The sequence below is a fragment of the Geotrypetes seraphini genome, chromosome 2 (genome assembly GCF_902459505.1).
Source record: "Geotrypetes seraphini chromosome 2, aGeoSer1.1, whole genome shotgun sequence".
In the NCBI taxonomy this organism is placed as follows: domain Eukaryota; kingdom Metazoa; phylum Chordata; class Amphibia; order Gymnophiona; family Dermophiidae; genus Geotrypetes; species Geotrypetes seraphini.
In genome coordinates, this window is record NC_047085.1 from 314,003,740 (window position 1) to 314,017,105 (window position 13,366).

Below are 13,366 nucleotides of genomic sequence, written 5' to 3' on the forward strand. Positions count from 1 at the left end.
CATCCGTTGAAAATCAGGGGCGGGAAACTACGAGGTGACACCAGGAAATTCTTTTTCACTGAAAGAGTGGTTGATCGCTGGAATAGTCTTCCACTACAGGTGATTGAGGCCAGCAGCGTGCCTGATTTTAAGGCCAAATGGGATCGGCACATGGGATCTATTCACAGGGCAAAGTTAGGGGAGGGACATTAAGGTGGGCAGACTAGATGGGCCGTGGGCCCTTATCTGCCGTCTATTTCTATGTTTCTATGTTTCAATAAAAGTGTCTAAAAAGAAGGGAACAATCCAAGTAAAAGAGATTGCTGGCTCTAACTGTGCTCTTAATAAATAGGCAGTCTTAATGTACAAGATCTATATTAGTTGTGTTACATGGGTGATACGTACCTAGATGTCTGATTAAAGACTTATGGTTTTTAGGTTCCAAAGGGAACCATGCTTCATGTCTTCTGATCTAGGATTGCAATTGAAGTAGCCCAAGTGGGGATGGGGGACAGTACTTGAGAGGTCAGGGGTTGGGGTTTACAATCTTGGTTGACTCTTTGCAGGTGCATCATTTTTCTGAAATGTCATGGGGAGGGGATCACACAGTTTTTTTTTTGTTTTTTTTTTGTTTGTTTTTTTATTTAACTGTGATCATGGGGTCAGAGCCACAAAAATTGATCAGCCCTGCCCTAGTTGGAAGGAAATGGAAGTAGGCTTGAATTACTGGGTCCATAAAAAAAGGAGGGACAAAGATAGGAACAGTTATTTTCTAGGTTAAAGCAAAAAGATGTGTTTCATTACAGACAGCAGACAGATTAAGGGAAAGCTTGTGAGAAAAATGATCCTTCCTAATGAGATCTGGCCAGAAGCTGCGGATTACTGTTAAAAGGATTATTATCAGTGGAATTTTGTAATATACTTGGGATTATACTATCTTATAGAGGCTCTGAACAGTAGTTTAGTATACATTGGATGTGTCCCAAAATACCCTTATTACTTTTGGGATAATTCTGCACACAATATATTTTTATTTTTAAACTGCAAAATTTTGTATTCTTTATTTGTAAGTTTTTGTGTAGAATTCCCCTTTGATAAAGACCCAGCTTCTCACTCCTCAGGTTCAATCCTCCCCCTCCGGCAATCTCACTCTCCAGTTTAGCTTGAAATCCCTTCCTAGACATGATAGAAACATGCTCACAGACAGTGGCGTACCTAGGGTATGTGGCACCCGGGGCCCATCATTTTTTGACACCCCCCCCCCTCATGTAAAATTTTTTTTTTTTTTTTTTTTTGCAATAACCATGAAATGGAATAAATGGTCAGAATAGAAACAGGCAGTGAAAATTTTCTTTTTTTTTTTTTTTTTTTTTTCCAAAGTATTTTTATTGAGAATGGCAAAAGGTCCAGACAAGCAACCATGGTCTGTACAGAAACTTATACATTATCAAAAAGAACACAGAATGAGAGTAACAGCAACAACAAGCATGAACAAGCCTCTCCCAAGAGAAAATTGCCAATGAGAGGCATAGCAATACACAACAAAAGGCCAAAACTTGGGGCAAGCAAACAAATCCCACCCCAGAACCCACAAGAATAATAAGCCGGACTAGACCCTCAGCCATATTTTATAATGAAAAAAACCCCCACAAGCAACAACACCCAGACCGCTCACCAGACACACCAATCCGCACAACAAGCACCCAAGAAACACCCAGCCACCACCCAGACAAAACTACCAGACACACCTACCCCACCAAGCCCAGACCCAACCCCCCCTCCCCAGAGAGTGCAAGCGCAAAGTGGACCGTGAAAAGGGCAGCTGCAGAAGTGGAAAGCCCCAGATAAGTAGGTTAGCTAAAGAAAGCCCACAGATAGAAGAAATCAGGATAACAGAAGTTCCAACAAATGCTCCCACAGAAAATTTTCTTTTATTGAACCTCATTTATGTAACCATTATTCCAAACATAACATAACATAAATTATGTCTGAATTGTCATGACATCAGAAGTACATATGGAGTAGTTGCAGGTGATGCTTGGGACAGTTCTGATTATGTTAGTTTGGTTTTATGTGTTTTTTTAATAGAAGGGTTTTTATTTCTTTTTTTAAGGTTTTGTAGTTTGTGGTCGAGGTCAATAGGTTGTAGAGTTGGGGGTCAAGTGTTGCAGCTCGAATGGCTAGGAGGTTGTCGAACAGTTTTTTTCTTTTGACGTTTTTGGTTGGAGGGTGTGTGAATGGTGCGTGAGTTCTCCTATGTCTGTTTGAAGTGGATTGAATTATTTAGCTGAAGAAATTAGTTACCCCCCCATTCCACACACATTAATTCTCTTCCATTTTTGTTCCCATTATAAAAAAACACTGATAAGTTCCCAGGAAAAAAATACATTAAAATAAGAAGTGAAAACAAAGGCCCCTACAGATGAGAACATAACATAAGAATAGCCTAACTGGGTCACACCAATGGTCCATCATGCCCAGTAGCCCATTCTCATGGTAGCCAATAGTGCTGCCCGATTCAGAGAAAAATATTTCATTCGATCCGATTCACCCTGTTGAATCGATTTTTCGATTAGATTCACTGTTAATGACACCGCTTTTTAAGTTTAAACAAAGTATAACAATAAATTTCACAACAACAATAAATTTCACAAAGTACTTAAAAAAAAAAAAAATCACATTTTTCCATTAAAGCAGTTCTGGAGACATTTGCTTGAACAGTCTTTTTTCCCAGTCCATAAGCAAGCAATATGAAAAAGATTTCCTTAATTATCTACTCAAACATTTTTGCTATTTACTTTCATTGTACCTATACTATTATTCAGTAGAAAAAATGGACTTAACTGTGCAGGAAATGAATCTCCTCATACACCCACCATATAGTGCAAAAATGTGCAAAGGTCTGTTTTTTTCTTTCGATCACTACATAGCCTAATGCCACACAAGCAGCGCTGTTACAAACATATTCTGAAGGTCAATGCTAAGGTTGACAAAGTTTCCTTCCTTGGACCAGAAGGAGATACTGACAAACCACTGGAAGAGATTCTAAAACAACTACCCAGAAATAACACCCAAAGACCCACTCAGTGTGTGAACCAGTTGAGTGGAGTGGACTAACTGGGGGTGGAAATGGGCCCAGAGTTTGCTCAGCAGAATTTCCCAGACTACCTCTTCCTCTCAACACACTGACATGCTACCACCACCACCAACACTAGGAACACCTCACCGAGTATGCCAGCAATGCTTATAAACTTTATAAAACACATTATTATATTTTCTTATAAAGCATATATTTTAACTGAACTCAGCCTTGCCATTCACAAAAATAGAAAAGTTCCCATTTCAAGCTGTCTCATGTACACTTTTCAAATCTAACATATTGTAATCACAAAACAGAAAATAAAATTATTTTTTCTACCTTTTGTTCTCTGATCAATATTCAAATCTTGTTGGTCCCAGGCTCTTGTTGTCTTGCTTGCCAGGGTCTCCTTTCTCCGTGCTAACCATCCGTCTGCCATCTCTGTTCTCCCCTTCTGTTTCCCTTCCCTCTCCCGGAGATCTGGCATCTTTCCTTTTTTTTGTCTCCATCCACAGATTCACCTTTTCTCAACTCCCCACCACCCCAGGATCCACCATCTCTCCCTTTCTGTTCCCAACTATCCTCCTATCCAGTATCTCTATCCCCCCTCCACACCATCCCCTGTTTCCAAGTTCTCTCCCTTTCTGTTCCTTCCCTCCCTAAATCCCATTATGCACCATCTCTCTCCCACTCCTCTGTTTTTAGACCCATTATTTCTAACCCCCAAAGTCTGGCATATGCATGTATCTTTGAACCCCCCCTTCCCTCTCTCCCTCTGTGTACTTTTACACCAGGACCCCCCCTCCCCCGAAGGTCTGTCCCCCCTCCGAAGGGCTACACCCCACCCCTGAAGACCTGCACCCCCCGAAGGACTTTACCTCCCACCCGAAGGTCTGTCCCCCTCTGAAGGCCTAAACCCCACCCCTGAAGGACTGCACCCCCCCCCCCCGAAGGCCTGCACTCCCTTGAAGGTCTGCACCCCCCCGAAGGCCTGTCCCCCCCTTGAAGGCCTGTCCCACCCCCTTGTAGGCCTGTCCCCCCTTTAAGGCCTGCCTGCCTTTCCCCCCTTGAAGGCCTGCACCCCCTTGAAGGTCTGCACCCCCCCAAAGGCCTACACCCCCCCCGAAGGTCTGCACCCCCCTGAAGGCCTGCCTGCCCCCCTTGAAGGCCTGCACCCCTTGAATGTCTGCACCCCCCCCCGAAGGCCTGTCCCCCCTTGAAGGCCTGCCTGCCTGCCTGTCACCCCCTCCCCCTTGAAAGCCTGCTTGCCTGCCCGCCCGCCCCACCCTGAAGGCCTGATGCCCCGACCCACCCCGAAGGACCGCTCGCCCCCCTGGCCTCCCCGCACCACCTATGAACAGCCGCAGCAGGATCGCGAAGTCAGCGTCGGGTACCAGCCCTAAGGGGGTGTTCCCGGCCTTGCCGTTCAGTCCCCCGCCACCCCCGAAGGACCGCTCGCCCCCCTGGCCTCCCCGCACCACCTATGAACAGCCGCAGCAGGATCGCGAAGTCAGCGTCAGCGATCCCTGCTGCTTCCTGCGCCACGGTCCCGCCCCTCCTCTGACGTCAGAGGAGGGGCGGGATCGCGTCGTAGGAAGCAGCGCAGGGATGCTGACGCTGACTTCGCGATCCTGCTGCGGCTGTTCATAGGTGGTGCGGGGAGGCCAGGGGGGCGAGCGGTCCTTCGGGGGTGGCGGGGGACTGAACGGCAAGGCCGGGAACACCCCCTTAGGGCTGGTACCCGGGGCGGCCCGCCCCCCCCCTAGGTACGCCACTGCTCACAGATAAAGACCAAATGATCCATCCAGTCTGCCCATCTGAAGTAACCATTATCTCTTCCTCTCTGTAAGAGATCCCACGTGCCTATCCCATGCTTCCTTGAATTCAGACACCGTCTCTGCCTCCACTGCCTCTTCCGGGAGACTGTTCCATGCAGCTACCACCCTTTCTGTAAAAAAGTATTTCCTTAGATTACTCTTGAGCCTATTGCCTCTTAACTTCATCCTATGCCCTCTCATTCTAGAGCTTCCTTTCAAATGAAAGAGACTCGACTCATGTGCATTTACATCATGTAGGTATTTAAACATCTTGTATCATATCTCCCCTCTCCCGCCTTTCCTCCAAAGTATACAGATTGAGATAGTTAAGTCTGTCCCCATAAGCCTTATGATGAAGACCATGCACCATTTTAGTAGCCTTCCTCTGGACCGACTCCATCCTTTTTATATCTTTTTGAAGGTGCAGCCTCCAGAATTGTATACAATATTCTCAATGAGGTCTCACCAAAGTCTTATACAGGAGCATCAATACCTCCTTTTTCCTACTGGCTATACCTTTCCCTATGCACCCTAGCATCCTTGTAGCTTTTGCCATTGCCATTTCAACCTGTTTGGCCACCTTAAGATTATCACATGCAATCACACCTAAGTCCCGCTCTTCAGTTATGCACATATTGTTTGTCACCCCCTAAACTGTACCGTTCCCTTGGGTTTTTGCAGCCCAAATACATGACCTTGCATTTTTTTAGCTGCTAAATTTCAGACCATTCTTCATGCTTTGCAAGATCTTCATGTTGTTCACACCATCCTGGGTTTCTACTCTATTGCAGATTTTGGTATCATCTGCAAAGAGGCAAATCTTTACCCAAAAGCCCTTCAGCAATATCGTTTATAAAAATGTTAAAAGAACAGGTCCAAGAACAGACCATTGAGGCACACCACTGGTAACATCCTTTTCCTCAGAGCGATCTCCATTGATCGCTACCCTCTGTTGCCTTCCACTCAACCAGTTCTTAACCCAGTCTGTCACTTTGGGCCCTATCCCGATGGCACTCAGTTTATTTATTAGACTCCTGTGTAGAACACTGTCAAAGGCTTTGCTAAAATCTAAATACACCACATCTATCGCACTCCCTCTATCCAATTCTCTGGTCACCCAGTCAAAGAAATTAATCAGATTTGTCTGACAAGACCTATCTCTAGTGAATCCATGTTGCCTACGGTCCTATAATCACAGGATTCCAGAAACTTCACCATTCTCTGTTTTAAAAGTGTTTCCATTAATTTGCTTACCGCAGAAATCAGACTTACTGACCTGTAATTCCCTACTTCTTTCTTACCTCCACTTTTGTAGAGAGGGACCACATCCGCCCTTCTCCAGTCCTCCGGTGCCAGTCCTGACTCTAGGCGAGACTCATTGAGAAAGTCAGTCAGTGAAGCCACCAGAACTTCCCTAAATTCCTTCAGCACCCTCGGATGTACACCATCTGGCCCCATTGCTTTGTCTACCTTGCTAGCTACTCATGATAGCAACCCTCTGAAAATCAATTGGGGTCTAGCACGTCTCCATCCATATTCATATTTGTCTTCTGCGGTCCCGCTCTCTTCTCCTGCCTTTCTAGCAGGTTCAGCTCCCAATTTTCTCTTCTTCTCCGTGTTGATCACCCCTCCAGTTTTCTCTCTGCCTCTTCCTCTCTCTGTAACACCCTTTGGTGCTTTGTTCATTTCTCTCTTTCTCAGAACCCTTTTGGCACATACATCCCTATAGTTTCTTTTTCAATCCCCTATATACACACCCATAGCTCTTTCTCACTTTCCTTCCCTCTCCACCAGAACAGACCCCTCGCAGCTCTTCCTCAAATCCTCTGCTTGTGTATACATCCAGCAGCTGTATCTGAAATGGCCACTCATAATCTCTACCTTCTCTGTACTTTATCAACTCCCTGCCCTGGCACTCACCCTGTTTCTCAAGTTCCCCCCCCCTTTCTTTCAACCTCCCTTTCCCCACTATAAGTCTCTCTCAGCTACCCCCATTTTGTTTCTCAGGTTTTTTTCTCCCCCTCTCCCAAGACCCACACATAGAGCTTGGTCTTCCCCACCTTTTCTTATATGCCTAGCTGGCCCCTTCCCATTTCAGCTTTCTCTCCCCCCATCACACACACACTCAACCACCTCAACTCGAGGTACTCCTTTAATTTTTTCATTCTCCTACTTACCTCTCATCTCTGGAGTCTATTCTACACAATTGAAGGAGGAGAAAAACAGCTGCATGTCAGGCCATGTCCTTGTCCTCTTTCTCTTCTGCTTCTTGTGTCTAGCTGCAGAATTTGAGCTACTTGGGACAAAGTCGAGCCTCTTAGTTCAATTTTGGCCTTGTATGTGTAGCAGTCTGCCTGTAGTGGCAGGGAAGAAGGACATGGTCTAATATACAGCTGCATTCCTCCTCTTGTGCAAATTTGACTCCAGAGTTTAGTGGTAAGTAGATGTAGAGGAAGATGTTAGTCTGTCTTACCTGGGGCAGAGGTCAAGCGTGGGGTATGTGTACCATAGGCGGAGGGGCAGGGCAGATAATGATGGAATTGCCTCCTGCTCCCTTTGAAGAATTTGTTGTGGCAATTGCAGAGTTCTGCACAAATATGCAGTGGTGTAGAGTTCTCCAGATGTAACTTTACACCACTTCAAGATGTTCCTGCTTCCTCAACTAGAATTCTTCCTATGACACTCTAATTATTTCCTTCTGGTGGCTAGAATCACTACTCCATCTAAGTGGGTATGTAATCCATTGAAAAGCAAATGACCCAAGAGTAGTATTCACAAAATGCAATTTCCATTCTGTTAACAGGGTCGTCTTTTTTGTTGTTGTTAATGTAGTTTGTCTTGACTCTGTAATAGAGTACATTTTAATAAGAGTATATTTGGTATAGGTATGTGTCACACAGAGACTTCTGTGATCTGTACATATGCATTTATAACTTAATTCTGGGAAAGACTCCTAAAGTATCCCATCCTGTAATTTAGTATAGTATAGTAATGGATATAATTGCACATTGTTTTGTGTGTTGACTTCACATAACATTGTACGATTAAGCTATACCAGGGGTAGGGAACTCCGGTCCTCGAGAGCCATAGTCCAGTCGGGTTTTCAGGATTTCCTCAATGAATATGCATTGAAAGCAGTGCATGCAAATAGATCTCATGCATATTCATTGGGGAAATCCTGAAAACCCGACTGGAATACGGCTCTCGACCGGAGTTCCCTACCCCCGAGTATACCATTGTCAAATTCTTGGGAAGATTAGATAGACCATACATGCTTTTCAGTTCTTTTACAGCATACACATTCATCAACCAGCAAATGGTGTTAGCTGCTACACTGCCACCAAAGCGGCCAGCGTTTCGCAGTAGTTCTTGCTTTTACCGCTGCATCAGGGTATATTCATCAATATGGCTTTTTTCGTCTTGCTTTGTTCCAGCATTCAAACTGCTGACATTTCCCATGTTGGTGGCAGTGTAGCGGCTTAACACCATTTGCTGTTAATGAATGTGGTGAATGTGAAGAGCAAACTGAAAGAATTGAAAAAACTATAAAACTGTTGAAATGGATATGTAAGACGATGACATATTTAAGGTAAATGAAAAATTTCCTTTATTTTGACTGCCGTTTCTTGTAGTGGAAGTGCTACTGAACACACTGTGTGCTGTAAAATAACTGAAAAGCATGATTTGAAAAGGCACGAGTTGTAAGAATGTATGCAGTCAAAGAAGGTTATTTGGTATTCAGTATGAAAGTTTACACACTGCTTAATCTTTCTATATAACATTTTTAAATAAGATATATAACAGAAAAAATAAAGAAATTAGAAAAGAAAGGATATTTTAGATATGTAGGAAGGCTGGTGGTTTTTTGCCGATGATTAAATCAGGAGCACTGTGAGGTATCGCATACTGACACCAGATGGTGCTTCTGCTTCATTTCTGAGGCTTTTTCTCCACCAATTGTAGAATAGTAGAATAATATAAAACTAAAATATTAAAATTTTTAAAAAACTAACACAGTTTACGGGTTTTGGTAACACTGATAAAATCAGTGGATATACTGGATGTTTCTATAATTTTGAAGATTTAACCACTGGTTGTAATCTTAGATTAGATTGCTTTTATAACATCGTACAGCTAAATATGCACATACAGCTACATTTGCTGATATTACATGTACCGTATTTTCGCGGATATAACGCGCACCATTGTAAAACGCGCACAGGGGTATAGCGCGCAGAAATCACGATGATATGTACAAAAACTTTTCTATACCGCGCTCAGGCATATAACGCGCATGCTGCCCGACTCTCCTCTGGCCACCCCGACTCTCCTTTCGCTCTCCCCGACTCTCCTTTCGCCCTCCCCGACTCTCCTCTGGTTGCCCCGACTCACCCTGACTTTCGGTGCACTGCCCCGACTCTCCTCTGGTTGCCCCGACTCACCGTTCACCCGCCCTGACTTTCGGTGCACTGCCCCGCCTCTCCGTGCCTGTCCCCCTTGAAGTCCTGTCCCCCCTTGAAGGTCTGCCTGTCCCCCCTTGAAGATCTGCCTGTCCCCCCTTGAAGTCCTGTCCCCATCCTGAAAGCCTGATGCCCCCCCTCGACGTCCGATTCTTCTCCCCCCTCGGCAGGACCACTCGCACCCCCACCCCGAAGGACCGCCGACTCCCCGACAATATTGGGCCAGGAGGGAGCCCAAATCCTCCTGGCCACGGCGACCCCCTAACCCCACCCCGCACTACATTACGGGCAGGAGGGATCCCAGGCCCTCCTGCCCTCGACGCAAACCCCCCCCCCCCAACGACCCCCCCCCCCAAGAACCTCCGCCCGTCCCCCAGCCGACCCGCGACCCCCCTGGCCGACCCCCACGACACCCCCACCCGCCTTCCCCGTACTTTATGTAGTTGGGCCAGAAGGGAGCCCAAACCCTCCTGGCCACGGCGACCCCCTAACCCCACCCCGCACTACATTACGGGCAGGAGGGATCCCAGGCCCTCCTGCCCCCGACGCAAACCCCCCCCCCTCCAACGACCGCCCCCCCCCAAGAACCTCCGACCGACCCGCGACCCCCCTGGCCGACCCCCCCACCCCCCTTCCCCGTACCTTTGGAAGTTGGCCGGACAGACGGGAGCCAAACCCGCCTGTCCGGCAGGCAGCCAACGAAGGAATGAGGCCGGATTGGCCCATCCGTCCTAAAGCTCCGCCTATTGGTGGGGCCTAAGGCGCGTGGGCCAATCAGAATAGGCCCTGGAGCCTTAGGTCCCACCTGGGGGCGCGGCCTGAGGCACATGGGCCAAACCCGACCATGTGTCTCAGGCCGCGCCCCCAGGTGGGACCTAAGGCTCCAGGGCCTATTCTGATTGGCCCACGCGCCTTAGGCCCCACCAGTAGGCGGAGCTTTAGGACGGATGGGCCAATCCGGCCTCATTCCTTCGTTGGCTGCCTGCCGGACAGGCGGGTTTGGCTCCCGTCTGTCCGGCCAACTTCCAAAGGTACGGGGAAGGGGGGTGGGGGGGTCGGCCAGGGGGGTCGCGGGTCGGTCGGAGGTTCTTGGGGGGGGCGGTCGTTGGAGGGAGGGGGGTTTGCGTCGAGGGCAGGAGGGCCTGGGATCCCTCCTGCCCGTAATGTAGTGCGGGGTGGGGTTAGGGGGTCGCCGTGGCCAGGAGGGTTTGGGCTCCCTTCTGGCCCAACTACACAAAGTACGGGGAAGGCGGGTGGGGGTGTCGTGGGGGTCGGCCAGGGGGGTCGCGGGTCGGCTGGGGGACGGGCGGAGGTTCTTGGGGGGGGGGCGGTCGTTGGGGGGAGGGGGTTTGCGTCGAGGGCAGGAGGGCCTGGGATCCCTCCTGCCCGTAATGTAGTGCGGGGTGGGGTTAGGGGGTCGCCGTGGCCAGGAGGATTTGGGCTCCCTCCTGGCCCAATATTGTCGGGGAGTCGGCGGTCCTTCGGGGTGGGGGTGCGAGTGGTCCTGCCGAGGGGGGAGAAGAATCGGACGTCGGGGAGTCGGCCGGGCAAGAGGGCTTGGGCTCCCTCTTGCTCCGATCGTGGATGCGGGTGCGGGTGGGAGCGCGTGCGAGCGGGTCGTTCGGAGTGGGGGTGCGAGCGGTCCTGCTGGGGGGGTGAATCGGGCGTCGGGCGGGGTGGGAACTATGTTTAAAAACTTTTGTATACCGCGCTCAGGCATATAACGCGCGAGGGGTATGCGCGGTACGTAAAATCACGTATAACGCGCGCGTTATATCCGCGAAAATACGGTACTTATATGTGCATTCCCAGAGCTGTAGTTTGGGTAGAGCAGGAGCAGAGTTGCGATATATGCAGGTATAAATTTTTGTGTTAGTGGGGATAGTTCTGAGTTGCCTGTTATTTTAATATAGGCACATAGACACCTATATAGCCCTTATAAAATAGGCCCATTTTAGAGACTTTGACATAAGTGTCCTGCAATGATATTACCTCATTTGTGTCTGTGGGGAAAATGCTTGGTACAAAGGAACTAAATGCCAGTTTTCTGGACTACTACTATTGGGATTTCTTATAAACAGAATTGATTACTGAATCTTTTACCTCTAGTATATAATTGGCACATGATCTTGCTTGTTTCCTTTGTAAAAACTGTAAAAATATATTTCCTGTTCTTCATTCTGTGGCAGGGAATGACGGAGGCAGAAGAAGACAAACTTTTAGCCTTGAAAGACTTCATGTTAAAATCCAACAAAGCCAAGGCCAATGTATTGGACCAGAGCCACCTCCAGGATAATGCACAAAAAGGTGTGATCGAGCTGGCAGCTCTCGGAATAAATGGAAGACAAGTTGACCTTGTAAAGCCAAAACAAGAAACTGATGACAAACGTGGTTAGTGTCTTGAGTTTTGCATTATTATTAGTCACATATAGGGCTGGCTTTGCCACCAGATAGACTTGTCTGCCTAGGATGGCAACATTTTGGGGGCAGTGATAGGTAGGAGAGCATAATCTCTCGTCTTCCTTTCTCTACCTTTATGCTTAGCATCTCCTTCCCCTCCCCCCTAACATTTCCTTTGCTGCCATATTACCTCTTCCTGGACCAAAAATCTAGAAAGGAAATTGCAACTGTAACTGGGCCTTTCAGCACAGGCCCATGCTTAAGTGTTGCTGCTTTCCGCCCTCCTCAGATGAAATATGCAGGGCACCTACTTGATCCTCTCTTCATACTTTTACCCAGTTTTACCGGGTGGATGTGGCAGCTCGCTCTGATGCTGCTTTTGAGACCTCAATATTACGGGCAGGCTCATCTGTCTCCCTCTAGATGCTGCCATTGCTTTGGTATGTCACCTAGTGTACTGAATCTTGAAGGGAAGTAACAGAATGGAAGATTAGGTTTTCACCTTCAATAATCTTCTTTTATGTTAGTCCCTTGAGGATTCAGTATAGCTTGTCCTCTCTGTGTAAGCTCAGTTTTCTAAATCGCCTGCTTTCTTTGGCCTCAGTTATTCTCCTTACAGGCTTCAGGATCTTCCAGCCAGTAGACGGGTCCTGTGGGGAGTTTACTCTTCTGTGAGTATGCATATTACCGAAGGCTGCTTTATGTGGATGCTTGCTGCACCCAGCAGGTTAGCTTCCCTCCGTGAACACTGTTTGTCAGGTAAGTCCTTATCTGTACCCTTTTCCTCCACTGCCAACTCCAGATTACGTCCCTTCTTTCTTGCTGTGCCATATACCTGAAACAGGCTGCATGAATCAATATTTCATGCTCCATCTTTAGCAGTATTCAAATCCAAGCTAAAAGCCTACTTTTTTGAACCTGCTTTCAACTCTTAACTCCCACTCACTGTCAGATACATATACCCCATTGTATCATTTCTTCTACCATGAAATTGTTTGTTACCAGGGAGGTTCCCCCATGTCCCCTTATTTTGTCATGGATTTGTTCCAGTATGTTGCTTGGCTTTGGGACTGTACTGTAGGAGACTCTAATTCTCTCTGTAAGGTAGGAGGAGAACATTCACAGAAAATAGTTTGGATTTCTGCAACTCCCAGATTGTGGGAAGGGATTGAACACCTAGCGTACTGAATCCTCCAGAGACTAACAGAAGATTATCGAAGGTGAAAACCTAATCTTCCATTATACCATTCTTCTCTTTGTTTTCCATTCCTTTCCTGATAATTCCTAATATTCTGTTTGCTTTTTTAGCTTCTGTTGCACACTGAGCTGAGGGTTTCAACATATCCTCAGCGATGACATCTAGATCCTTTTCCTGGGCAGTGACTTCTAATATGAAACCCTACATCACATAGCTATAGTTTGGATTCATCTTTCCCACATGCATCACTTTGTACTTGCTTACATTAAACCTCATCTGATGTTTTGATGTCCAGTGTCCCAGTCTTTCAGGGTCCTCTTGCAATTTTACACAATCCTCTTGTAATTTAACAACTTTGTGTCATCAGCAACTTTAATTATCTTATTCGTTATTCCCTTCTCTAAATCATTGATAAATATGATAAAAAGCAGTG

At 47.0% G+C, this 13,366-nt stretch overlaps 1 protein-coding gene across 2 annotated transcripts in view; it reads left to right on the plus strand.

The window, feature by feature from the left end:
• PIK3R4 (phosphoinositide-3-kinase regulatory subunit 4) overlaps nt 1-13,366 on the plus strand; it is a 155,368-nt gene that overhangs the window by 65,550 nt on the left and 76,452 nt on the right. For both annotated transcript variants that reach the window (XM_033930022.1, XM_033930023.1), the window contains one exon: nt 11,525-11,726. In XM_033930022.1, coding sequence (XP_033785913.1) covers nt 11,525-11,726 — 202 coding nt within the window. The remainder of the gene's footprint in view (nt 1-11,524; nt 11,727-13,366) is intronic.